This window comes from Dasypus novemcinctus, chromosome 13, assembly GCF_030445035.2.
Source record: "Dasypus novemcinctus isolate mDasNov1 chromosome 13, mDasNov1.1.hap2, whole genome shotgun sequence".
Lineage (NCBI taxonomy): Eukaryota > Metazoa > Chordata > Mammalia > Cingulata > Dasypodidae > Dasypus > Dasypus novemcinctus.
Window position 1 is genome coordinate 36,709,518 of NC_080685.1, and position 27,822 is coordinate 36,737,339.

The window sequence follows — 27,822 nt, forward strand, 5'->3', positions numbered from 1 at the left end:
ATGGAGAAAGAGCCAAAAGCTGTACAAGGGACCTACTTTGAGGATCAGCAGGCCAAGACAGTGCTACACAACTCCAAGGAAGGTGAGAGGCAGAGAGGAAAAGAAGTCAAAATGACAAACATGAGTTGCCAAGACCCTGTGGCAGTGAGAAGAGCTCCCCTCTCCCACCCCAAGATACTAAGCTGGGGTAAAACCCCTGGCTCACTACAGCTGACTGAAAGGGGAGCAGGCATCTTCCTCCCTGTCAGCCGTTTCAAGGGGAAAAGGACAGAAGGTTGGGGTGCTTTTCTTCAGTGAATTTGGCCACCAGAGTCCACTTTGAATCTCAGATCTGGAGATTCACCACAGAAACACAGGAAAGCCCAGACTGAAACACCTCAGTGGAAAGGTGTGCTAACTAGCACCATTGCTGGGTGGTCTGGAAGTTGCATAGACAAAAACTGCGCTCACTGTATCTGAGCCCTGGGAGAAAGTCTGCGCCCCACTAGTGGGTCCCTGGCCTGATTTTGAAAACTTAAGCTGGGCAATTTAAAGACTGAGAATAAGTTGAACCAAATATCAAAGGGGAACTATGTGAGGGAGGGCAGGGAATAGGCAAGAGAGAAAAACGAGCCATCAGATTAAATTCACCAACATATTCAGATGCCTAGATATCAGCAAACAATTACAAGCCATATTAGGAAACAGGAAGAGATGGCCCAGCTGAAAGGATAAGCCAAATATCCTGAAGAGATACAGAATTTAGGACAATTAACCTGTGGTAATCACAAAACTGTCCTAAATTACTCAAGGAATTTAAAGAAAATATGACTAAAGAAATAAAGGATATTAAGAAGACACTGGGAGAGCTTAAAAACAATTTGAAAGCCTGCAAAGAAAAGTATCAGGCTTTATAGGAATGAAAGACATAATGGATGAGATTAAAAATACATTATTTAGAGGAGTGAATGTACAAGATATTGTGTGTGCAAGCATGTAATTCTCTCCACAACCCTAGAAAATGGGTGTCATTTTTACCATGTTGCAGATTGAAAATCTGAGGTTTAATGAGGTTAAGTCACTGCCTCATACCCTCCACACAGTAAACAACAGCACTAGGATTAGAACTCAGATCTTTCTGACTTCACAACTCTTCTAACAAGTGTATTTTGGTGCATCCTGAAACTTAGACTATGCTAGACCTTGAAACACAAAGATGAGCTAGACTTGGCCCCTGCCTATGAGAAGATCCCAGACTGGGTGTAGACAAAGACAGTAAAACAAATACAACACAGTGTGATAAACAGATTAATGAAGGCAAGAAAAAAGTGCTTTAAGAAGCACAAAGATTATAGCAAACATATGTCTGTCTCTTCCTCTAGGTCCTGGAGGCAAGGATTGACTGGGTACAGAGCAAGTGATGAAAAACAACAACAAAAGCTGGATGGACTGGTGAATGGATGGATGGACGGAAATGGATGGACGGACAGAAACAGGATGACGTTTCAGTGTTAATAAAGGTTCTCTCTTTAGGGGAACTATTGTCCATGTAGCCACAACGGATCACTGCAGACAAGACACAAGCAAAGTTTCTTCCTTTGGCCCTTCTGTGTTCTCTCCATTTGCTCTGGAAGAGAAAAGAAAGAAACAAGGGAACTAGGGTGATGGCAGATGCCTCAGGGCATTTCCTGTCCCCTACACACCAGGCCCAGGCCTTTATTCTGGGTCAGGCTCTCTCTCCTTGCTCCTGTTTTTTTATTTTTCAGCTTATGTCCTAAATTCTAGACTTTGGACACATTTCTCAATTTCTCTTCTCTTTTGGACATATGGTCTCCAGTTTTTCATTGGCCTTCAGTTCAGCTACGGATGAGGCCTCAACCCCAGCAGACTTTATAATTGAGTGAGACCCAATTATATCAGCTCTCTGGGCCTCATCGGTAAAAGCTAAGGTTGGGAAGGAGACTCTGGTGGCTTGAAGCTTCCTGACACTCCCTTAGAACAATAACTAACCTTTATCAAGCTCTTACTCCTTGCCAGGCACTGTTGTAAGCCGGAGATGTCCAATAAGGTAAACACAATGGAAAATGCAGTTCCTCTGTCTCACTAGGCATTTCCTATGCTCACTAGCTAGATGTGGCTGTTAACTACTAAACAGGACATCCCAGAGAACATTTCCATCATCACAGAAAGCTGCATTAGACAGAGCTGTCAAAGAGATCTTCATGTTTTTATCTCATTTAAACTTCTTAACTACCCTATGATGTGGCTGTAATTATTTATTCACTTTGGTGACAAGGACCCTGACGGCCCAGGTGAGGAGTCTTCCAGGACCCAGGCTGACCTCGAGTTTAAGTAACTTGACCAAGGTCTCACCTCAGATTAATATCCAGGCCTAGCAGTCAAACTCGGGTGGTCAGCTCTAGGGCCCATGCTCTCGGCTACTTCACCATATTGTTGCAATAGCCAGAGCTGCCCCCGACCCTCCCTCCCCCATCCCAACTCGGAGGAATGGGACTGACTTTTCCCAAACCCAACAACCAGTGTCCCTCCCAGCTGCTTCTCTGCCAGCCGACCCTGAGTCATGAGGGCCTCTGGGTTTCAAGCCTCTTCTGGATAAGAATCCTATCTCTACCACACACATACGCACACACACACACACACCTCCTTTTAGCCCCACAATTCCTGAGAGTATCCCCTCCCAGATTCAGTTGAAGGTCAGCTTGGGTCCCAGAAGATTCCTAACCTGGACAGTAACTGCCCTCTCCTAGGGTCACCTTCATCCCCAAGGAGACGGAGCACTATCAGCTCAGCTCAAAAAGTCAATTTTCACCACCACCTCGGAAGTCATTGAACGAGAAGTCAGAATGCAGTTCACACACTCAAGCTGCTGGAACCTAGCGAAACCAGAAGCACCATGCGGCAGAGGTGTCAACTCTAGTGCGGACAAAGTAGCCGAGAGGTTCTGAGGAGCTAGACTGCTTGCGGTGACCCCCATCTGTCTCTTACCCCAGCAGTTGCATGCAAGCTTTTAAAGTTCCTTCCCTACTTCCTCTGTTTAAACTATCAAGCAGTGACACCACCCAGTACGGACGAGTCACCCACCCCTAAGACTGTGGCCTAGATGCTGGTCCCAGCCTAGACCTTTGCTTTCAGTCGGTCCTGTGTTCCCTCCACTGAGACAAGCTCTGCAGGCCCCATGCTGCTCTGAACAATTGTGCTGGTCCTCGGTAAGTCATCAAGTGTGAGTATCCTCGCTTGGGGCACCAGGGACAGTAAGTTGTTCCCAGTATGTGAAATTCAGGATCTCCTCTTCCCCAGTTCAAGTGGGATGGACCTTAAGTCAGGTGCCTGCCCGTGGGCTTGCTTGAGAGAGATGCAAAGGACAATGGGTAACTCCAGGTGCTTCCTATGCCATCACCCTGAGTCCTTGGAGAGCATCTCTTTGATGTCTCAGAACTAAATGGAGGCAGAAAATCAAAATCTGAGGCCCCTTGCTTTCCAATGACATTTTTACCTGGTGAAATCAAGTTTGTGAAATTAGGTTAAGATAGTCATCAGAGCTGCTTTGAAGGAAAAATGAAGATGTAGAAGAGAAGAAGGCTGCCAAGGAGTATGGGGAAGATCTGGTAAATGGGAGAAAAGTTGTTGGATGCATTTTTCTCAGGGATGAAAGTTGGGGCTTTACAGAGTGATATAGATTTATGATGCTGAAAAGTCTTTCTTTGGACCGGTCAACAATGGTTGACTTACCTGAGTTCTTACATGGTCAAGAGGCTTTTTTAATATCCAAAGCCCTCATGAAATTGACCCTCTTCTGCCTAAGTCCCCTCTCTGTTGGGGGAGTGGGGGTCAAGTCCACCTGATCCTTGGAACTTGCTTTGGGGAATCAAATCCATTTTCTCTGATGGATATCTTTCTCTTCTCTGACCCACTTCTTCCCAGGCCAGTTACTCATGTAGATGACTAAAGGAGATGGTCTAAGGATTAAGCATTGCAGGGGAAGGAGGAGATCACTGGGCTCACCTAGACCCAACTCAGTCTCAGCCAGTATCACCTTGCTACACTTAAAAAGAACAAGTTCATACACAGATTTCATTTGCCTTTACAGTTTCTGAGCTGACCTGCTTTTCATTTTAAACTCAGCTCCAGTCATTTGCTTACTTGTTTGTTTTCATTGAGCCAAACAAACAAACTTCCTAAATAAATATGACCTCTTCTTGGACAGAGTTTGTGGGAATTTGCAAGAGCACTGTATTACTTTGGTCTAGCAAAGGCATTTGGGCAGGTGAGAAGGTCTAAAGATCACACTCAGATCAGGGACAAGATGGCCTGCTGCTGGAAAATACTTCAAATGAAGGGTTCCCAAGGGCAAACTGCCCTATCCTATAAAAGGATGCCCTATCCTGGACAAAGTCCAAGGATTTTCCAGCCTAGAAACCAGCATCTGACTGGGAGAGAGAAAAGGAAAAGAGGAGGAAGAGAGTCAGTGAGTGGCTGACTAGTGGATAGTGTAGTGAACAATCCATGCATGATCAGGTCAGACTTGAAGCTCAGGCACCCCAGAAAATCAATCAAAGATGCAGATCCCAGGGCTGGATGCAAAAGAAAGAGTTACCTTAATTGCAGAGCTGCTATTTCCTCTCAGATATGGACACAGAGACATGGAAAAAAAGAAAAAAGAAAAAAGCATCCAATCCCTATATTGTACTGTGGACATGATCTTATCTAATCTTCAGAGCCTTAGGGGACAGGTGTTTGTATCCCCATTGAATAGCTAAAAAACTGAGGTTCAAAATGGTGAAGAAACTTGCCTAGAATAGCCCTGCTAACAAGAGCAAACCCAAGGTGCAAACCCAACTCCCTTTGAAGTGAAACCCCATGCTTTCATCATTCGGTTTCTAGTCTGGATGAAAGTAGAGTCTAATTTGGTGAAACTGGAAAATAATAATTCATTTAAATTGCCTGGCAGGGCATGATCACACAATGAACGGTGGCTATTGCTATTACTGACTATCAGGGATCCTAGAACCTAACAGCCCTGCCATTAAACAGGCTGGGGCTGGTACATGGCTGTACACAAAAGATGTAAAGTTAGGAAATGAGCCAACTTCACTCCCAAGGCTGGGACCCCCCCCACATGCACCCATATCATCTATGACGAGTGTCATGAGGCCTCTGCCTCAGCCTCCCAGCAACATGATAGCCACATCTTGACAAAGCAGCCTTTCCCACCATGGGAGAGCTCAATTGTGAGATATTTCATGTTGAGCTGAAATCTGCCCCACTGGTCCCTGTCATTTCCATTCATTTGCCCCACTTCTTCCCTATGAAGTAACTCAGAATAAGGCTTTCCCCTCTTTGAGGCTTAACCCACCACATATTCAGAGATCCCTATCATATCCCCATTCTGCCACTTTTTTCCCAGATAAATAGCTCCCAATTCCTCAGCAATTCAAATGCAAAATGGCTTCTAGACTGTCCAGCATCCTGGTCTGCTTTGTCTTGTTGCACGTTGTCAGGGTGCAGGGAACTGGACCTTCATCTCCCTCCTGTAGGGGCCTGACTAGTGAAGAGTTCAACCTTCTCTGCCCTGGGCTCTATTAGGCAACTTGGGTTGACAGTAGCTCTTGGCTGCCTCATGACACTGTTGCCTCACCTTCAGTGTATGGCAAAATTAGGTCCCTGGGTCCTTTATACAGGAACTGCTGTGAGCCAGATATTCCCCACTCCCTATGTTCCCAGTTGGCAGACAGTTGTTCTGCAATCATAGCGCCAGAGTTTTGCAGTACCCTGGGCTGGGCAGTGGGTCATCGGAATTTGGGGACAGAGCTCATTTGAAGTGACTCTGTGATCTCTGGATGCCTCTCTCCTGTTATAAGCTTCAGTAGCTTCAACTTTGTTTGTTCAGCTCTTTGTTGCTATAAGATCATCTTCCGGTGGGGAGCTGGGGAAGGGCTAACTGCAGTGTAATTTCTCAGTCATTCTGAGGTCAGGTGCTCTTTCTGGTTTCAGTTACTGTAGTAACCACTTTTCTAGCAAGTGGGGTGATATAATCTTCATAACTACCCTGTAAGGAAAAAAATGTCTCTTATCATTGTGCCTGTTTTACAGATGGAGCAAGGAAATCTGAGGGCTTTTGAATTTAAACAATTTGTCCAAGGTCACATGGAAAGAAGTGGATTCATGAGTCTAGGCCAGGCCGTCTGGTCCCCAAACCCACATCTTTCCATTACCCCAAGCCCTTAGGAAAAGACAGGGCAGGGGATAATGGGGGATGGTATAAAAAGACTCTTACATTTCTGCACATATATGAGAAACTATGACTGAGTTGACCCTCAGATGAGTAGAGAATTAAGCTGAAAAGGCTCCATCTGTTTCCAAAGTAGTGTAGACAGCAAGGATGACAGCATGTGGTTGAACAGGGTTTTCACATACCCCTCCCAAGGCCATTCTGTCATTCTCAGCATCTAGAGCAACATGTAAGCATTGTCATGCTAATAAATGCATGAGAATTGGAAGGATTGACTGTTTTCAGTCCTATCGACACTTATGGTGTCACTTCTTGATCCAAAGTCCCCATTGCTTCATATCTGACTGTGACCCTTAATTTAAGGAGTTCTATCCCTTGGACTCTTCATACCTGTCCAACATCATCTGTCATCATTTTGTGGCTTGGCCTCTATTCCCAGGCCACAGATTCTCACACATTTGTTCACTCAAAAGCATTAATGCAGTGTGTCCAAGGTGCAAGCATGGGGGAGATGCATCTCACTTGTTTGTAGGTCTTTCATCAATCCACACTGCCTGTCTGTGTCCCGCCTCCTTTAATAAAGACTCCTCCAGGAAAACCTCGGCCCCTGAGTCTGATCACTCCCCAACTCTAATCCCTAGACCTCTATGAACAGTTTGGGCCATAGGAATTGAGTCCTGCCTTTGTTATCTGGGTTATTTTGTTAGGGGGTGGGGAGTGGAACACCCTTAGGCACATTAGTGCAAGAGTCTAGTTCTATGTCTGTTTTAGTTTCCTAGGGTGGTCAAGCAAATACCATGAAAGGGGCCGGCTTAAACAATGGGAATTTATTTGCTCATGGTTTGAAGCTTGGAAAATGGTGAAATAAAGTCATCATCAAGGCAATGTTTTCTTCCTAAAGACTGTGGAATTCTGGGCCTGGCTGCCAGTGATTCTTGGTTCCTCTGTCACATGGCAAGGCACATGGCAGTGTCTCCTGGTCACTCCCATCTCTTCCAGATTCCACTGATGACCAACCTCTTATTTCCTATGTTTTTCTCCCTCTGTGTCTGAATTTCATTCTGCTTATAAATGACTCCAGTAGGATTAATACCCATCTTGTTTGAGGTGGACTGCACCTTTACAGAAGTGACCTAATCAAAAGGTCCTCCTTAAAATAGATTCATGCCCACAGGAATGGATTAGATTTAAGAATATGTTTTTCTGGGGTACATACAGCTTCAAACTGCTACAATGGCTTTCATTTTTTTGCTCCCCACTCTACAGGACTGGGCACAAAAAGGCATTCATGCATTCAAGCATTCATGCATGTATTCAACAGATGCTTATTGACCACAGGTCTCAGGAATAGGGAATATGGCAGACAGGGTCCCGTTCTCATGGAACTTACAATGTAGCAGAGGGAGACAGGTGATAACAAGTAGGCAACTTAATAAGTAAGATAGTTTCAAAGAGTGAGTACTCTGATGATAACACAATAGGGTGTTCTGATAGTGTCTTGGGAGAATACTTTTTTTTTTTTTTTGCTTTAAATGGTATATCTTTTTCTATTCAGTTATTTTCTTTTTTTCTATGTTATGTTTTTTAATTAAAGTAAATATATCACAAGGGGCGTTACATTAAAGAACATAAAAAGAACAAAGAACATAAAAAGAACAAAAAACATAAGAGGTTCCCATACAACCCACTCCCTATCCCCCCACCTCATCATTTTTGTAAATTGTGTTTTTTTGAAAATATATACCTCACAAAAGAAGTTACATTAAAAAAAATATGAGGTTCCTGTATACCCCTCAGCCCCCTACCCCACTCCTACAAAGCAACAACCTCCCCCATCACTGTGGCACACTCATCGCACTTGGTGAACACATTTTGGGGCACTGCTGCACTACATAGATAATAGTTTACCCTGTAGTTCACACTCTTCCCCAGGACATTCAGTGGGTTATGGCAGGATATATAAAGTATATAAATGATATTTAGACAACTCAAAATCCCAAAAATGCCCACACATCACATCTCTACTTCCCTCTCCCTGCCCTCAGCAACTACTGTGGCCACTTTCTCCCCCCCAATGCTAAAATTTCTTCTATCACTGGTAACAATAGTTGTATAGTAGAATATCAGTAAGTCCACTCTAGTCCATATTTTATTCCTTCATTCTGTGGACCCTGGTACGGTGATGCCCTCTCCACCTCTAGATCAAGAGGAGGCTTAGATTCCACATGGATGATTGAAGCAATTCCTCTGTTTGCAGTTGTAGGCACTCATGATTTCCTGGTTTTTCTGGTTGACGACCTTCACCACTCTATTAGCTGACCTGGGTAAGACCAACGAACCAGAGAGTAGGAGTTGCCACTCTGCCGAGACTCAGGGATATATGTCAGATATATGGTTGAAACTATACTGGACACATGGACAGTACAGAGATTCAAGTCTCCTGAGTATGTACCATCCCGAGCACCATCCACAGGTTCAGTAAAAATGACAGAAGAGGCATGTGTAGAAAAGTCACATCTGAGTCTAGCTCCATCACACTCAGGGGCACAAATTCCAAAGCAGGGACCTCTGCCATGGCACTGAACTCCAAATCAACTGCCATGATCATATACCCTGTGGATCTCTGTAGCCTTCAGAAGAACCAGTACCTAGGGCTGTATAACTACTTTGGCTTTTTCTGGGGCCCTGCCGAGGTGTGCATAAGCATGACCCCTCTGACGACTTCCTGACTCTTTTTGGAAGACTCTTAGCCATATCAACTCATTTGTCTTTGCCATTTCCCCCTTTTATTCAAGTCAAAACCCCGTTTTTAACACTTGATCCAGCATGTAGGCTGAGATATTCTGCTGGTCTGAGTTGACCTTTTCTTTGAGGCCTCTTTCTAGTTGATTCACCAGGTAGTGGTTGGTAGTAATCCCTTGATGCCAGGGAGGCTCATCCCCAGGAGTCATGTCCCACACCAGGGGGAAGGTAATGCATTTACATGCTGAGTTTGGCTTAGAGAGTGGCCACATTTGAGCCACATGGAGGCTCTTAGGAGGTAACTTTTAGGCACCCTGCAGCTCTAAGCCTAGTTCTACTTCAGGCACACAGGCTCCTAAGCACAGTCATCAGTTTCAAGGGCTCATTAATGGACGATCCTTCCTTGTTGATCTTTGCCATTGCTGTTGGGGGATTATTGTGGTTCCATTGGGGAATGTGACAGAACTCCTCTGGGTAGGAACTCAGCATTCCCTCAGTTGACATTTATAATTGTATCTACCATAAGGATACCCAACATATATCAACGTATTTATGTCCCCTATATACATGCCCTGGAGAACTCTGCCCCCACCAGAGCTCCTCCCCTGCCATAGTTGAACCTTTCTGTGGTCCAAAACTTCTTCAAGAATGAATCCTAATATATTGCCAAATTCAATTAATAGGAAATTGAAATATAGTGATGGGTTCAAAGTTTAGAAATTGAATACATAGTAATTTAGAAATACTAAAATAAAGTAAAAATAAATTGATGTATTAACAAAATGAAAAATATTACAAAACTTTGTTTCTAATGTTTTGCCTTTCGTCACTGTAATAGGTGCTGCCCTGTATGTACAGTGGCAAGGCCCTTTCTTTCAATTCTTCCTCAGCGTCTACATTCTTTTTTTTAATCTAATTTTTTATTTTTCTTCAAAAAAGTTTTAGATTACAGTAATTCACATACACAATATAATGGGACTCCCTGATTTCCAACATCAAACCCTTTTCCCCTTTCCCCAACAATGATCTTTTTACATGTTCATGTTATACTTGCTACACCTGCTGTACAGATTTTGAAACACAGCTATCAAACATGGTTTGATTTTGGTTTACATTATTGTTTATATTTTAGACTGTAAGAAATTCTAAATTTTTAGTTTCCTTATGTTTTACATTATGGTTTACATTTTAGTTTATAGACTTTTATACAATTTGGCTATAAGTTAACATGTCCTATATCCACCTTTGCAAGATCTTGTGGAGCACTTCCATTGCCCCCCAGTCCTCCTGCTTCCATCTATGCTATACCTCTCTCCCCTCCCCTCAGGGCACACCATGACAATCTTCACTACTTGAGGGACCATATTTACAGATACTACAACAAGGCTGAGGGCTTGACATACTAGACTACCCTAACTAATTGGGAGCCAGCAATTCTCTCGAGAGACACAATTCCCTCTATTTGAGAACATCAGGTCACCCCAGGATGTGTGTACACATTCACTCTCACTGTATGGGTCTCCACCCAAATATATAACACACTATGACAAAATGAGCACTCACATACTCTCTAGAAGCTGGCCTCTGTACCGGATCCCTGCCCCCCCCCCCCCACCTTAAGCGCCCTAAACATGTGATCCTTCCTTATTATATTTTCAAAAGAGTTTTCTCAACAGTATAGTTTCAACCATATATCTGACATTCTCCCATATTCAACAGTTCCTCCCAACCTTCCCCTCAATTCCTTGGGTCATCTTACCCATCCTCCCAACCCTAGCCCCCCTGAAACCCACAAAGTCCCACCCGAAGTTATACCTATGGCCCCATCTTATCCCTTCCCTGTACAGATAGTTACCTTCAGCTTATCATAGACTTTACCCATGTAGACCTCAGTTCAAACCGTCCTCTCCACCCCAAATTCCTTTAAGTCTAACTTCCAGTCTTTAGCTCTCTGAGATAGCTCTGTTTGCTTGTTTCATATCAGAGAGGTCGTGTAGTATTTGTTCTTCAATGCCTGGCTTGCTTCACTCAATGTAAGGTCCTCAAGATTCATCCATGTTATCACATGTGTTTGTACTGTATTCCTTCTTTAAGCTGAGTAGTATTCCATTGTAAGTATATACCACATTTTATTTAGCCATTCATCCATTGTTGGGTATTTGGGTTGATTCCAACTTTTGGCAATAGTGAATAATGCTGCTATGAACATTGGTGTGCATATATCTGTTTGTGTCCTTATTTTCAGATCTCTTGGGTATATACACAGTAGTGGATTGCTGGGTCACATGGCAAATCTATAGCTAGTTTTTGAGAAACCACCAAACTGTCCTCCAGAATGGCTGGATCCTTCTGCATGCCCACCAGCAGTGGATGAGTGTTCCCATTCCTCTCCAGCACTTGTAGTCTTCTGTTTTTGATAGCTACCAGTTTTATGGGAGTAAGATAGTATCTCATTGTAGTTTTGATTTACATTTCCCTAATAGCTAGTGATTTGGAGCATTTTTTCATGTGCTTTTTAGCCATTTGTATTTCTTCTTTGGAGAAGTGTCTTCAAATGTTTTCCCATTCTTTAAATGGGTTGTTCGTCTTCTTATTTTCAAAATATAGGAGTTCTTTATATATGCAGGATATAAGTCTCCTATCAGATATATGGTTACCAAATATTTTCTCCCTTTGGATAGGCTCTCTTTTCATTTTCTTGACAAATTCCTTTGAGGTGCAAAAGGCTTTAATTTTGAGGAAGTTCCATTTATCTATTTGTTATTTTGCTTTTTGTGCTTTGGGTGTGAAGTTCATTTCCTATTACAAGATCCTGTAGATGCTTCCCTATATTGTTTTCCAAGGTCTTTATGGACTTGGCTCTTACATTTAGGTCTTTGATCCATCTTGAGTTGATTTTTGTATAAAGTGTGAGATGGTAATCCTCTTTCCTTCTTTTGCATATAGATATGCAATTCTCTGGGCACCATATGTTGAAGAGGCCATTATCTCCCAGATGAGTGGGCTTGGTGCCCTTCTCAAATATCAGATGATTGTATATATGAGGATCTATATCAGAAATCTCAATTCCATTCCATCGGTCAGTGTGTCTATCCTTGTGCCAAAACCATGCTGTTTTCATTACTGTAGCTTTGTAGTATGATTGAAGTCTGATAGTGTGATTCCTCCAGTTTCATTTTTCTTTTTCAATATGTCTTCGGCTATTCGGGGCCTCTTTCCTTTCCAAATAAATTTCATAGTCAGTTTTTCTACTTCAAAAGAAAATGCTGTGTTGATTTTTATTGGGATTGCATTGAATCTGTAGATCAATTTTGGTAGGATAGACATCTTAATAATATTTAGTCTTCCTATTCATGAACAGGGAATATTCTTCCATTTTTTAAGGTCTTCTTTGATTTCCTTGAAAAGTTTTGTGTAGTTCTGTGTATAAGTCTTTTACATCTGTGCTTAAATTTATTCCTAGTTATTTGATTTTTTATTTGCTATTGTAAATGGTATTTGTTTCTTGATTTCCTCCTCAGATCAATCATCATTGGTGTACAGAAATGCTACTGATTTTTGTGCATTGATCTTACACCCTGCAACTTCACTAACTTATTTATAAGTTCTAGAAACTTTGTTGTAGACTTCTTGGGGCTTTCTATGTATAGGATCATGACATCTGCAAATAGTGGAATTTTGACTTCTTCCTTTCATATTTGGATCCCTTTTATATCTGGTTCTTGCCTCAGTGCTCAAGCAAGTACTTCTAAACAATGTTAAATAGAAGGGGTGATAGTGGGCATCATTGTCTTGTTCCTGATCTTAGAGGGAAAGATTTTAGGATTTCACCATTGTAAATGATGTTAGCTGTGGGTTTTTAATATATACCCTTTATCATGTTCAGAAAGTTTCCTTCTATTCCTATCTTTTGCAGTGTTTTTATCAAAAATGGGTGCTGTATTTTGTCAAATGATTTTTCTGCATCTATAGATATAATCATGTGATTTTTTTTCCATCAATCTGTTTATGTGGTTTTACATTAATTGATTTTCTTATGTTGAACCATCCTTGTATACCAAGAATGAAACCCATTGGTCATGGTGTATAATTTGTTTAATGTGTTGTTGAATATGATTAGCAAGTATTTTGTTGAGGATTTTCACATCTAGGTTCATTAGAGAGATTGGTCTGCAATTTTCCTTTCTTGTGGTGTCTTCGTTTGGCTTTGGTATTATGGTATTGTTGGCATCATAGAATGAGTTAGGCAGTGTTCCTTCTATTTCAATTTTTTGGAAGAGTTTAAGCAAGATTGGTGTTATTTCTTTCTGAAATGTTTGGTAGAACTCACCTGTGAAACCATCTGACCCAGGGCTCTTCTTAGTTGGGAGGTTTTTAATGACTGATTCTATCTCTTTACTTGTGATTGGTTGGTTGAGATCATCAATTTCTTCTTTTGTCAGTGTAGGCTGCTTCTGTGTTTTGAGGAATTTGTCCATTTCCTCTAAATTCTCTGTCTTGTTGGAATATAGTTTTTCAAAGTATCTTTTTATGATAGTCTTTATTTCAGTGGGGTCAGTGGTGATATTACACTTCTCATTTCTTATTTTATGTATTTGCATTTTCTCTCTCTCTATTTTTTTTTTTGGTTAGTCTAGCTAAGGGTTTGTCAATTTTATTGGTCTCAAAAAACCAATTCTTTGTTCTATTTATTTTTTTTTTAGTGCTTTCCTATTTTCTATTTCATTTAGTTCTGCTCTGATCTTTGTTATTTCTTTCATTCTTCTTTCTTTGGAGTTAGTTTGTTGTTTTTTTACTAATTCCTCCAATTTTGCAGTTAGTTCTTCAATTTTAGCTCTTATTTTTTGATATATGAATTTATGGCTAAGTATTTCCCTCTCAGTACAGCTTTTGCTGCATCCCATTAGTTTTGATATGTTGTGTTATCATTTTCATTAATTTCAAGGAGGTTATTGATTTCTGTTGAGATTTCCTCCTTGATCCACTGTCTTTCTAAGAGTGTTTTGTTTAGCTTCCATATCTTGCTGCTAAATCTGGGTCTCTGGCTCTTGAAGATTTTCAACTTCATTCCACTGTGGTCAGAGAAATTACTTTGTGTGATTTCGATCTTTCTAATTCATTGAGACTTTCTTTGTGGCCTAGCATGTAGTCTAACTTGGAGAACAAACCATGTGCACTTGAGAAGAATGTACATCCTACTGAATTTCGGTGTAATGTTCTATATATGTCTATTAGGTCCAGATCCTCTAATATATTGGTCAAAGTCTTTGTTTCTTTATTGATTCACTTTTGAGATGTTCTGTCCAATGGTGATAGTGGTGTATTAAAGTCGCCCACTATAAATGTAGAGGCATCTATTCCTTCACTCAGTTTCTCCAGTGTTTGCCTCATGTATTTGGTGGTTCCCTTGTTAGGGGCATAAATGTTTATGATTGTTCTTTCTTTTTGAGAGATTATCCCTTTCACTAATATGTAGTGTCCATTTTTGTCTCTCACAAAAATTTCATATTTAAAGTCCATTTTGTCCAATATTAATATGGCTACACCTGCCCTTTTTTGTTTATTGTTTGCCTGTAAGATTGTTTTCTAGCAATTCACTTTCAGTCTCCTTGAATCCCTTGGTCTAAGATGTGTTTCTTGTAGAGAACATATAGATGGAACATATTCCCTTATCTAATCTTCCAATCTGCATCTCTTAACAGGTGAGTTTAATCCATTGACAGTCAGTGTTATTACTTTCAAAAAATTACTTGTATTAACAATATTTTCTGTGGATTTGTGTTTGTCATATGTTGTTTGATTTTTTTCTCTTTTTGTAGTTTTAGTTGTTCTTATACTCTCCTCCAACTCTTTCTCTCCTGTTTGTTTCTTTCCTCCTGCAGAACTCCCTTTATTATTTCTTGAAGGGCAGGTTTCTTGTTGGCAAACTCTCTTAGTTTATGTTTATCTGTGAATATTTTGAACTCTCCATCATTTTTGAATGCTAGCTTTGCTGGATAGAGTATTCTTCATTGAAAATTCTTTTCTTTTAGTACCTTGACTATGTCATACCACTGCCTTCTTGCCTCCATGGTTTCAGATGATAGATCAGTACTTAAGCTTATGGAGCTTCCCTTGTATGTGATAATTCTCTTTTCTCTTGTTGCTTTTTGTATTTTCTCTGTCTTGTGCATTGGATAGTTTGACAAGTATATGTCTTGAGGTAGGCCTGTTGGGATTTATTCTGTTTGGGGTGTGTTGTGCTTCCTGGACATGTACATGCATCTCCCTCAATAGGTCTGGGAAGTTTTCAGCCATTATTTCCTCCAACCTGTTTCTATCCCCTTTCCCTTCTCTTCTTCTTCTGGGATGCCTATAATGCATATGTTTGTGCATTTTGCTTTGTCATTTAGGTTCCAAACTCCCTGCTGGGTTTTTTCTTTTTATCAATCAATTCTACTATCCATTTGATTTCAGAAGTACTGTCTTCCATATCACTAATTCTTTCCTCTGCCTCTTCAAATCTGCTGTCATTTGCCGAGAGTGTATTTTTGATTTCTTGGATTTTGCTATTGATCCCCATGATATCTGTGATCTTTTTGCACGTGATCACAATTTCTTCTGTATGCTCTCCAAGCGTTTTCCTTAATATGCTTAATCTCTTCCTTCAGTTCATTAAATTGATCTGTAATACATATTTTGAGAGCTTTAATTACTTGTTCAGTGTTCCAGTTCTTTTCCTGGTTTTTAGTTTGTTCATTAGATTGGACTATGTTTTCCTGATTATTGGTATGGTCTGTAGTTTTTTGTTGCCTGGTCATAATTTTATCTTGTTGGGTTTATTCTGTTGATTATCTTCTTTGTCTAGTCTTGGGGTTTAATTAGTTGTTGTTGTTTATGTGTGTGTGTGTTAAGTCTTCTCTCTGTCACTTTATTCTTATTCTATTTCCTTGTTGTTGGCTAAGTTCCCTTGAAGAAAAATATTAGGTCCAGAGAAATCAAAAGGGGTAAGAAAAGAAAAATATAATAGTAGTATTGATAGTGAATGTTAGCAGAAGAAACATGAGATCTAGGAGAATGAATACTTAACTGATTAAGCTGTGTATAGTTATAACCATAAAAGAGTGCAGTATCTATAACCAGATAGAAAACTGAATATGGGGAGGAATATAGTATGAATTTAAAGGCCAGTGTCATCAGGAGAGAGGGAAAAAGAAAAGAAAGGACAATAATATAAAGAGTTAATAAATGATAGAAAACAGATTAGAGGTATTGGAGATAAAAAGTCAGAAATATTGGGGGCTAAACAAAGAGAAGTGGAGCATAACAGAAAAAATAAATGATGGAGGAGAGAATGATGTAAAGGAAAGGGGATGGCATTGGCAGCCAAAATCAGTACACACAGAAAAGAGGAAATTGAGGATGAGGAAGCACAGCAAGTAAGAAATGTTGCCTGCAGTACCTAATATAACAAAAGAGGGAAAAAAAGGAAAAAGAAAGAGAGAAGTGGGGGAAAAAAGCAGGCAAGAAAAAGAGAAAGAAAAAAAAAGAATAAAAAAAGGGCAGTGAGGGGGATAAAGAGGGAGGAAAAACAAGAAATCAAACTAACAAAAAAGATCAGACAAGGCTTCAGGCAAGGAATCCTTTTTGCAACTGAATAAACGGCTTAGGAGTCTGACCTTATCCCTTTCTACCCCTCTCACTTCCCTCTCTCCCAAGGCAGCAGGAAGGCTGTGTGAGGGCTGCTGTAGGAAATTCAAATGGGTCCCTGTTGAACAACCCACCTCTGAAAATAATGTCTCAATTTCTTGAGAGAGCACCCACCTATCGCCAGGAACCCTAAATATGCTATTGGAAGCCTGTAAAGCACATCCTGCTGTCCCTCTCCTGTGGGTGTGCTACAGGGGGGCTGGTTAATTTTCTGACTCCAACTTCTCCCAGACCAAGTTTCCTATCCCAGGGCATTTAGGTAAATCAGGATCTCTCAGTAGATCCACCTCTCCTCTCTTCCTAGGCTCTCCCCAAGTCAGCTGATATGCTCCTCCAAACTCAATAAAAGGGGGGAACCAGAAAAATGAACTTGAACTCCTAGGCCCTTCTGCACCTCCCACCTAAACATTCTCACTCCTGGAGTTATTCCAAGACTGGAGGGGTAGAGCAATGCCGGATTTCCAGGAGTGTTGGGCTTGGGAAACTGAGGCCTGGGAGAATGTGGACTCGAGGTATGTAGGTCTGTGAACCATGGGCTGCAGGGGTTCAGGGGACATAAGCTTGGGGTTCATGCTTTTGGGGAACACGGGGCTTGGAAACTCCACCCCACGACCAGCAGTTGTCTGTGAATGCCAGGTCTCTTTGCCCTAGGGGGAAGGGATTTACCTTCCCACGGCTTCCGAGTTCAGTTCTACCTTGAGCAAGCACCAATTCTGTTGCAGTCTCTCCAGATCAATGTCCAGACACCTCCCGCCCTGCAGGTTCCTGAAACAGCCCGCTCCATCAAGACCCTGTCACCACACAGCCGGTCCTTTGTAGGAAAGATGATGGTGTACTTACTCAGATGCCATCTTGCCCCTCTTATCCCAGGAGAATACTTTTAATTGGGCCCCAGGGAAAGCCTTCTGAGGAGGCAAGATTTGAACTTAAATGAGGCTGAGGGTTCTAAACAGTGGATCCACCATAAATGTTGAGTGGCTGGATGGTTGGATGAGTGAATGGATATAAGCACCTGTTGCTGAGGCAACAGGCCTCCCTGTCAGAAAGTTCTATCTGCTACTTAAGCTAATCCTATGACTTTGTTCTTTTGCAGTTCCCTGTGGTGGAAATCAAGGTGAGTCTTATGCATGCTCCTTCAGTCTCCAGTGTGTCTCTGGGCTACAACCGAGTGGATTCAGATAGGACAGGATCATTGGGTCCCCAGCAACATCTGCAGAGCAGCCCCAGACTGGGCTCTTCCTTAGGAGACTTGGCCAGTGCCCAGGAAGTTGAGAAACCCAGGACTCCACTGGTCGAAAGCTGACAGTCATCCTAGGATGACTCTAGTCCCAGCTAGGTGGCTCAAGACCTCTGTCTTATCCTCTTAAAAGTGTCTTTGGCCTCTGTCTTCACCTCTCAATGTGGCTCTGGGTCTCCTGTATTCTTCCCTTAACACCCCTCCCTTTTATGTTCATCAGACACATTTGTTGACCTCAAAGTTCCTCTGACTCTGACCTCCCAGCATTCCAGAGGGGCTCAGGATATGTGGAGTCAATTCAGAGCTGGTGGGCAAGGGTTGGAGGACAGGCCCTGGGGGCTGGAAACATGTCCTGCTTGGGGCCTGGGTGGTGGCCTGGGAGGTGCTGAAGCTCAGTCCTCAGCTTCCAGGGACTAGCTCATCTGAGCCTGGGGCCTGCCTCTCCCTCAGAGCTGTTCCCACCTCCTCTGCTGAACGCCATCCCCTCTTCCGAGCTCCGTGAGGGGAGCCGGCTGACGCTGAGATGTCAGACAGAGCTGCACCCCCAGAGGTCGGCCTCCCAGCTCTTCTTCTCCTTCCACAAGGATGACCACACCTTGAAGCACAGGGGCCTAAACCCAGAGCTCCGGATCTCAAGAGTAATGGAGGAAGACTCTGGGCTTTACTGGTGTGAGGCGGCCACTGACAATGGCCGAGTCCGGAAACAGAGCCCCAGGCTGGAGATCAGGGTGCGGGGTGAGTGGGTGAGGGAGGGGAGGCATTCCCCAGGGTTCTAGGCCTCAGGAAATGGGTCACACAGGGAGTGGGAGAGTGGTCCTTAAGGGAGGAGGGCCCAGCAACCCCAGGCCAGGGCCTGGCCCTCCAGCTGACTCTCCAAACCATGTGTACCTCCCAGAGCCTGTATCCCATCCTCTGCTCACTCTCCGACACGGGGCCAATGACCCTGCTGCAGGGGACATGGTGGAGCTCCTCTGTGAGGCCCAAAGAGGCTCCCCTCCGATCCTGTACCAGTTCTATCTCAATGAGAAAATCTTGGGCAACCACTCAGCTCCCACGGGTGGAGCTGCCTCCCTCCTTTTCCCAGTGACATCAGAGCAGGATGCCGGAAACTACACCTGTGAGGCCGAGAACAGTGTCTCCAAAGAGAGGAGTGAGCCCAAGAAGCTCTCCATGGATGGTATGACTTGTCCCTCAACCACGTTCTGAGCCCCAGCAAACCGGGGGGAAGCAGATGTCAGATCTCACTGCTCTCTGTATGTGCCTCCATGCCCAGCAAAAAAACTGAGGCCTCTGTAGATCCTGCACTGCCTGATCAGGGCCCCTGCCTGGAGCATCTGTCCTGTGAAACCTGCCAGGGAAAATCCGAGGTCCACAGAGAATGGGGAGGGTTATGGAGTTCCATGGTCATGGGTTCCATGGTATTGTCCATTCATGCCAGAACCCTTGAGTCATCTCTCATTCACATTTGCAAGCCTCTCCAACCCAGTCAGTTTCCTACACAGCATCATTCTGCCTCTTCTGAGCCAGTCTGGGATGAGTTTCTGAGTTTTGTCCTCCATGCTCATGATCACCCCTGTTCCCCAGGTCCTCAGGTCTTGTCCACCCCCAGCCACCCAAAATGGCTGGTTCCAGGGCTGCCTCTCAGCCTGCTTGGCTTGACGGTCATCGTTGCTGCTTTTCTGGGTTATTTCAGACCCTGGAGAAGAGCAGGTGAGTAACTCCTTTTGAATTTCCTGCCAATTCCCTATCCCAGTCATTACCAGGTCTTTGGGAAGCCTGAAAGAATCAGCCACCTTCTTTTCCTGAGTGTTGAGTGCGAGAAGAACTTCTCTTCAGGCACCACACAGAGGCACAGAAAGAGATGCTTGCCACTTCCAGTACATACAGACACCATCATACACTCATCAACACACCATCTCACATGCTCACAGTCACCCAGAGATGCACTCACACTAATGCAACCCAGGCATGAAGAGGCACAATCAGAAGAACTCTTAGAGTCACACGTGTGGTATGTCAGTGACCTTCCCATTGGAAAGACAGTCTGCGGCTGTGAATATTTAACTGTGTAAAAAAACCAAGGCGTGTTGCAACAGTCTCTCTTGTTAAACTCAGCAAAGCTCTGGTCTCCCTAGTAGATGAGAAAGAAGAAATGAGAACCACATTGCATGTGTGCATGCGTATTTACAAGCACTCATCTTGTACAATGTTGTACCCTATGTGAATGTTCAATAAATGTTAACTGACAAGAAAGGAAACATGGAGGGCCAACTGAACAATGGTCTAGGTGCCAGACAACTCCACGTTCAACTGTGCTATTTACTAGTTCTATGACCTTGGGCCATTTCATTCTAAGGCTCATGAAATTATCTCTCTCTTAAGAGTATTGTGAGGGTTTAAGTTAATGAGATAAGATATACTTAACACCTAGTATATTACATTGGGACACAGTGGGTAGTCAGTATATCCTCATTCTAGTCTAAGTAAATCACCCCAGTGGGTTCCCCATTCACCAGCTCCCCTTTTTCCTGCTGTCCATTCTGTAGCAACTCTAATCAGAGTCATTGAAAAGAAAAGCTTGCTTAAAAATTCAGATGTGGAGAGTTTGTTAGAGAGAAGGAGGTGAAAACAACCAGAAAACAGCATTTCTAGATGAGCTATTGATTTTGATATTCCAGATTGTCCTTCCTATCTTGATTATAATAATTAAGCATTAATATGTTAATACTTTAACAAAAACTTGAACCTAAACTTAAGACCATCCATAGTAAGACTACAGTGTAGTGAGCCTGTTGTTTTTTTAATAGACCAGTATTTGTATATCCAAACAAATATTGGATTTCAGGCAGTCACCTTGGGTGACAACATTTTTATTCCAACTGTAACCCTTGTTTGCCTAAGGCCACATTCAAGGGATTGGCTACCAGTGTCAAAGCTTTTTGGTGCCAGTTTTGTTCCTAGGACTTGAAATTAACCTACCTCCACCTCACTTCTTCCCTAGAGGAAATTCTTATTTTCTACTTGTCTCAGGCAAAAGTTATTGCTGTCTTAGTCCTCCAAAGTCAGATTCACTTATTCAAGTGGGTGAATTTCTGATGAGTTTCTCAGGAGCTGAACCAGCCTGCTGGTAGAGGAAACCTGCCAGGAAAACATTTCCATCCTGACCATCAGCCAGGGTGCCTGGAAGGGTCTCTCTCCAGCCCTAGATCAAGTCCCCTGCCTTATCCTAGTCATGGCTTAGACCAGCTTTAAACTTCCTCTCCCTTTCTTAAGTTAGCAGTCTTAGTTCATCCAAACTTCTCCTCCCCCCTTCCCTATAGTCTTGAGTTTGGATTCCATGTAGGCTAGACCTGCTTTGATGTATAACTGTATACAAACTGTAACAAACAAAAATATGCCACCAGTGAAGGTACTCAACAGACCATACTTCTGTTTTTCAAACATTTAAAAAAATTTTTTTAAAGATTTATTTTATTTATTTCTCTCCCGTTCCCATTCAGCTCTTTGTATCCATTTGCTGTGTGTTCTTCTGTGTCTGCTTGCAATGTTGCCATGTGGCACTGGGAAACTGTATCAATTTTTTGTTGTTGCTGTGTCATCTTGCTGTGTCAGCTCTCTGTGCTTGTAGTGCCACTCCTGGACAGGGTGCACTTTTTTTCACAAAGGGCGGCTCTCCTTGTGAGGTGCATTCCTTGTGTATGGAGCATCCCTATGTTGGGGACACCCATGTGTGGCAGGGAACTCCTTGTGCAGCAGTACTGCACATGGGCCAGCTCAACACATGGGTCAGGAGGCCCTGGGTATCAAACCCTGGACCCTCCACAAGGTAGGCAGATGCTCTATCAGTTGAACCACAACCACTTCCCATGAAGGCAATTTGCAAAATGTTTTGACCAAAGATGTGTCCCTGGAAAAAGGAGATGGTTATGTAAGGGGTCTACGTCCAAGTAGCACTCACCTACATGTACAAGTACTTTTTGTTTGCTTACAAGTGTTCATTTTTCAGACTAATTGTCACACCTCCCATAGAACAGAGTGCCATTGAATTTGGGGAGCCCTAACAAATGAGTGTTAGGAAATTCTTAATAATCAAAGCCCTTCTGAGTCCCATTACCCTCTTGGTTTTACAGGAGGAGCCATTTTCACAGATCCTACCCCGTGATTCCGAGGCTTTTTTGCTGTTGGGTTAATGAGTATTTTTTTTGATTCCAGACATGAACCATGTGTTCTAAAACCCACATGTGGCCCAATTCCTATCACTGACACTAATGTTTACGGTTTTGGAATGACCTATCACAAAGGCAGTGTGTTATTGAAAAAAAAAACAAAAAACCTCAAAACCTTAAACAAACCTGGATGAAAATTCTGTCTCCACTGTGTACTATGTGACCTTGGCGAAATCACCTCATGGAACCCCACTTAGTTCATTTATAAAATAGAGATATCAGTATCAATGTTTCCAAGACTGTTGTAAAAAATATCAGACACCAAAGAATTAAGGAGGGAGGCTTTTTTTGAGATCCAACTTTGTGTCAATCAGTGGATTAGGCATTTTACATGAAGTAGACATTGTATTTATATTTTGTCTCCCAGCCTTTGGCACATATCGACAAAATTATTAGGTTTTCCCCCTTCTGAAAGCAGCCTGACTGGTGGGTCTGGGCCCTTTCCAGGCAAGGGCGTGACCCATCCTTTCTGACGCTTCTTCCTCCCAGTCTGTGAGCCATCCCACCCTCGATGGTATTTTTTAAAGGAAACATCTTATAAAAATTAACCATGCCCAGACCTGTGAATGAACCTTTGTAAACAAACCAGAGCTCAGACTTCCAGCAGCTGCCACTAGACATTCTTTCTCCCAGCCTCTCTGTCCCTGCTAACTCCCTGCTCTCTGGTGGATGCTCAGTGGCTTGTACCTTTGCATCATCCAGAGCTCTGTTCACGCCAGAATCCACCCCAGCCCCAGGTAGAGAGTAGTGCCAATTGTATACCAATGGGAAAGTCTTTCCCACAGGACCATGATCTCTCCATCAAGGGGAGAAGGGCCTCTAAAGGAGAGGAAGAGGAAAACCTCTTGTATCCTGACTTTATGGAGTCAGTCATTCGAGGAAAGGAAATGGGTAGCTTTTGGGGAGAGCTTCAGGAGCAAGTAATATGGAGCTAGAAGTGGGAGAGCAAAGAGGGAGCCAGGAGAGAAGGCAGGGTTTAGACCGAGGGTTGGCAAACTATGGCCCATAGGCCAAGCCCAGCCCACCACCTATTTTTGTAAATAAAGTTTTCTTTAAATACAGTCACACTTGTTTCCATATTGAATGTGGCTGCTTTCACACTGCAACTGCAATGTTGAGTAATTGCCACAAAGACTGGTTTAAACTCTGGTTTAAACAGAGTCAGGCTTAGGGAAGCTGTTATCACCATGGCAGAGCCTCTGAGCGGTTTCCCTCCTTAAGTATCTTTAGGAGGACCCAAAACCTTGAGGGGGGAGAGTCAGGTGGGTTCTATTTAAGCCTCATTCCTTCTTCCAGAACATCACCAGAATGAGAGAGATGAAGGTGTTATCTACCCTATGGAGCATATGGCTCCAAAAAGGAGAAAAGGTGAGTGATCATGGGCTAAAACTTGACATCTTTGTAAATATCAAAGGGAATTCCTGGACCTACATTGAAGGTATCACTGCCACACCACCACTGTTACCACCACCACCACCGCTATCTTCAACACCACCACATCACCACCACTGGTGATGCCACCTCACTCACCACCATCACCACATTCGCCATACTACCCCATCTCCTCCTTTACTACCACCGTCACTACAAATATCAATATGACAACATAAGCACCATCCTATTCATCTCCACCACTACAGTTACCATCATAACTACAGGGAGGTTTTTTTTTGTCCTGTCCTGTGTACTGTGGGGGAACAAAGGAAAGAGAGATAAGAATGGTGCCACTTATATTTGCCCCAGAGTCCAAAATCTAAGGCTAAACAAGACATTCTTGGCTATGAGAGGGAGCCCAGAAGACTGTGAGCTTCAGCCACAACTATCAGAGTCAGGGTGGCAGGGACAGTGGATGGTTTTGCTGGTAAGAAACGGATGATATGGCATCATGGAAAGAGTTTATGTGGCTGAGACAGAACTGAGTTCAAAACCTGACTCAATGAACTCACTGTTTGACCTGACAAGTTATTTAACCTCTCTGAGCCAAATCTATAAAGTGGGGATAATACCTACTTTGCAAGACTATTGTTAAGTTGTCAGGAATAGAACCTGGGTTCTAGAAACAAACCTTAAAGACTGGTATATAATAAATGCTCAAAAAAATAGGTAATTTTATTTTTAAATGTCTCGCCTGCTCTGAGATTTAGATTCCTGGTCTAAAATGGGTTTGAATCAGTCTAGGTTTTCTTCTCCTTCCCATAAAGGGCCCTGGGGGAAGTGAACAACCAGAGGCTCTCTTGAACTCAAGGATGGTGCTCAAAGCACTGTCTGAGAGCAGTTGGGAAAGCACATGTGGACTCATTTCCCTCTTAAGAAGAATTATAATGAGGACTTAACATAAGAAAGAGAGAAAAGGGAACCAATCTCAAGATGTATGGTTGTCATTGACAAAATAAGGAAATATGACCATTTTAATCCTAAGAGGGGACCAAAGGGGAAGATGTGATTTGGGGTGATGAAGGTGAATCTACTTCCAACTCAACCCTACTTTAAGCAGTCTTTCCCTGATGTTTTTGTTAAAGGGATATGAAGACCAAAGTAAGGAGAGGTCATTATATTCCAAGATGCATATGGAAGGGTATGCTGGAAACATTGTCATTGGGGGGATGCTTCACAGTTTGCAAAGATTAAATATTTGCCTTCAGTTCCATTTCTTAAGGAAGTGACTGGAGGGAAATATTTACCTTTCTGAGCTTTGGTTTTCTCTTTGCAATATGAGAAAGAATCAATACTCCCTACTCTGCAGGACTGATGCTAGATTAGATATATGCAATCCTTAAACCTAAAAGGTTGCCTAGCATAAAGTAGGTGTTGAATATAGCAGAAGGTATTTTTAAAGTCTCCTTACATTTTTATCCTTTTGTCTCCCTTGCTTCTCACTGTGACCCTTGTGAGGTAGTTAATTCATTTTGGCTGAGGACCCAGAGATTCAGATGCTAATCATAGGTCCAAGTTCACACAGCAGGTGTGTGGTCCAACCAAGACTAGAATCCAGGTCTCCTGACTCCCAGGCCAGTCTGTTTCCAGAGTGAGGATGAAGCATCCTGGGAAACAAAAGGATGCTGGGCTGTGTCCATGTCTCTAGAGAAAGACAGATGGCCAGGAGGAGGTGGGAAGATGTGCTGATGAACACAAATGCTCTAAACTGAGTGCTTCTTTCCCCACAGCCACGCCAGAATCAACCTCTGGGAAGAAGGTGAGTTGCACCCCCTGCTCCTTTCCCACCCTCTGTTTTACATCCTCTCCCTCATCCTGATCCAACTCTCCCACAGAACATTTCTACTGTCTATGCCGAGGCGAGAGACAGCCCCAGGAGTTTGCCTCCAAGGGCCCGAATATAAGAAGCAGGATCCACAAAGGTCTCCTTGGTGACTGGGAGGACATCCCCTCCTAGTAATGCTGCCTCCACCCACCCATCCCACACACCCTTCCCTGGCCTCCAGTGTACCCAGGAAGCCAATGGGGCCCTCAAGCCCTTCTGTGGATTCTCCAGTTCCTGAGCCCAGCAATAAGGGAGCCCCTACGCCCCTTGTCCTGGATGGAATCTTGAGGAAACTGGAGGAGCACCAGAGAGCAAGGACCCCTCTTAGTAGAAGACCAGGCAATGGTATGAGAACAAGATATAACACACACACACACACTTAGGCTCAAGAGGTGGCCCTGGACACAGAAGCCACAGAAGTTTCCATGCCAGTGGAAGGGTTGCCATTCCTGTTCTGTATGTGTATATATGCGCCTCTCTTATAGCTTCTCTGTCCCTTTAAATGTGCTTAGCTTGACTCTGAAAGGAAAGAGCTTCAACTCTGTGGAGGCCTGGACCTAGAGCAGCTCCTCTACTGCATTTTCAACTTTTGAGCTACTGCAGAGACCCATGAGTGACCACGGGGTTGAGGGGCATCTCAAATGTTCAGCACAAACAAGATCAGCAGGGAAAGGGCCTGGCCCAGGGTATATCGTGGAAGTCTGGACACTGGAGCCAGAGCCCTGCAGAACAGGGGACCTCTGCCTTCAAGGGCAACCCATTGTCTGCTTAAGCCCCTTTCAGGTTAGCAAAGAAGGATCTGATGCTTGCCCCAAAGTCCCCATTTGTGGAGGATGTTAAGAAACTCAGTTACCCTTTAGCTAGGTCCTTAGACACAGGACCCCAATTACTAGATGCCTTGGATAACTGGTCAGGTGTCATAGATAATAATAGAATTCTGAACAGAGGAGGAAACTCATTTGCTCTTGAACATCCTACAGGGGGATTCAGATTGGGAGTCTCTTGACATTCCTTATCTCTGTGTTGGCCATTTCTAACATATTGGTATTTCTGAGTTCAGACAATTGCATTATAATATAACTGCATTATATTCTGTTTCTAAAATAGGAGCTTGGCTTTCAAGCACCTTGTTAACTAGAAATCTCATTAGTTTATGTCTATTTCAGAGATCTTACATTGCTTGCTGTCTTTTTATTTGGCCAAATTAAATAAATAATTACATGGAATTACAAAACCGCTTAGGGTGGATGATGTTTTATAGCTCTTATTTCCTCAGATGGGTAGATATGCATTCAGCAGAAGAACACAAAAATTGTGCAGCTTTTCTTGCTTGAAAAGAAAAGCAATGTCTTAGTTTTGATCATTATATTATGGTTATATAATATGTTAACACTAAGGGAAGCTTGGTGATGCATATACGGGAACTCTGCACTGTTTTTGCAACTTGTTTGAGAATCTGAAATTATTTCAATATACAAAGTTTAAAAAATAATTTTAAGAAAGATGCATGGTTGTAGAACAGGAGTTTTTAACCAGGAGGGCACAGAGCTGGTTCATAGAAAAATTTGGGGGGGTCTGTGAGCTTAAATTGAAAAAAATCAACTTATTATCTTTATTTTCTCTGACCTCTAACTCAAATCTATCATTTCCTTCACTTATGAAAGTAAATAAATGACTTACAGTAGTATTCATTTCACCTGACTGGCAGAGGGATCCATGGGACAAAAAAGGTTAAGAACCCCTGCTGTAGAATTTTTCTTAGTAGAGTTTTAGCCATTTGCATTATACTGTTCATCAGTAGCAATCACTTGCAGTGCCTGAGAGTTTGATTTGGTTACTTCAAGGAATCCATCCTCCTTGATTCCTGATGACAGTAATAAAGGATTGGTTATACTTGCTCCAGTGAGGCCCCGGCTCCAGCCTGATAGGCCCCTGACCTGGAATCACACAGAGCCTGAGGTCAGAGTTACCGAGGCTGGACTGCACTAGACCTTGTCCATTTCTCCAATGAAGAAGAAGATCAATTATATCCAGAGGCTCCTGAGCCCTGGAGCTGCAAATATCTAGGATCCCACTCCTCTAAAATGTCATCCCTGAAACTACGTTGGTGTTGGGAGGTCGGGGGAAGTAAATCTAAAACTTCTCTAAAAATAAAGTTTCTTATTAAAAAAAAAAAAAACTTTTGGTGCTTAATTACTGGTAGTTCTTTGCTCTGGATGATGACAGTGGATAAGAATGACACCGGTATGGAGATCCCACACCAGAAAGTTAGGTTGTCTAGTTTGTTGCCATGCAGTGTCTCATAATATCCTCTTATGATCCTTTTTATTTCTGTGGGATCATCATAATGTCCTGTCCTTTTCATTCCTGATTTTATTTATTTGCACCTTCTCTATTTTTCAATTGTTAGTCTTGCTAAGAGTTTGTTGATTTTACTGAT

At 42.8% G+C, this 27,822-nt stretch overlaps 1 protein-coding gene across 1 annotated transcript; it reads left to right on the top strand.

Moving 5' to 3' along the window:
• Window positions 1–25,975, top strand: LOC105745886 (Fc receptor-like protein 6). Its single transcript, XM_071207297.1, has 8 exons — window positions 1–82; window positions 17,754–17,774; window positions 18,348–18,632; window positions 18,793–19,074; window positions 19,482–19,607; window positions 23,420–23,491; window positions 25,288–25,316; window positions 25,895–25,975. Exons 1-8 carry the CDS (start codon window positions 1–3, stop codon window positions 25,973–25,975), a joined length of 978 nt encoding a protein of 325 aa, XP_071063398.1.
• Window positions 25,976–27,822: the final 1,847 nt, after the last annotated feature.

What these genes read in the sequence shown, in the direction of transcription:
- LOC105745886 (XM_071207297.1), top strand. Translation starts at nt 1, where the DNA reads ATGGAGAAAGAGCCAAAAGCTGTACAAGGGACCTACTTTGAGGATCAG. An exon ending in TCCCTGTGGTGGAAATCAAG is followed by an intron (nt 17,775 to 18,347) that starts GTGAGTCTTATG and finishes CCTCTCCCTCAG; the next exon opens with AGCTGTTCCCACCTCCTCTG. An exon ending in AATCAACCTCTGGGAAGAAG is followed by an intron (nt 25,317 to 25,894) that starts GTGAGTTGCACC and finishes AAATGTGCTTAG; the next exon opens with CTTGACTCTGAAAGGAAAGA.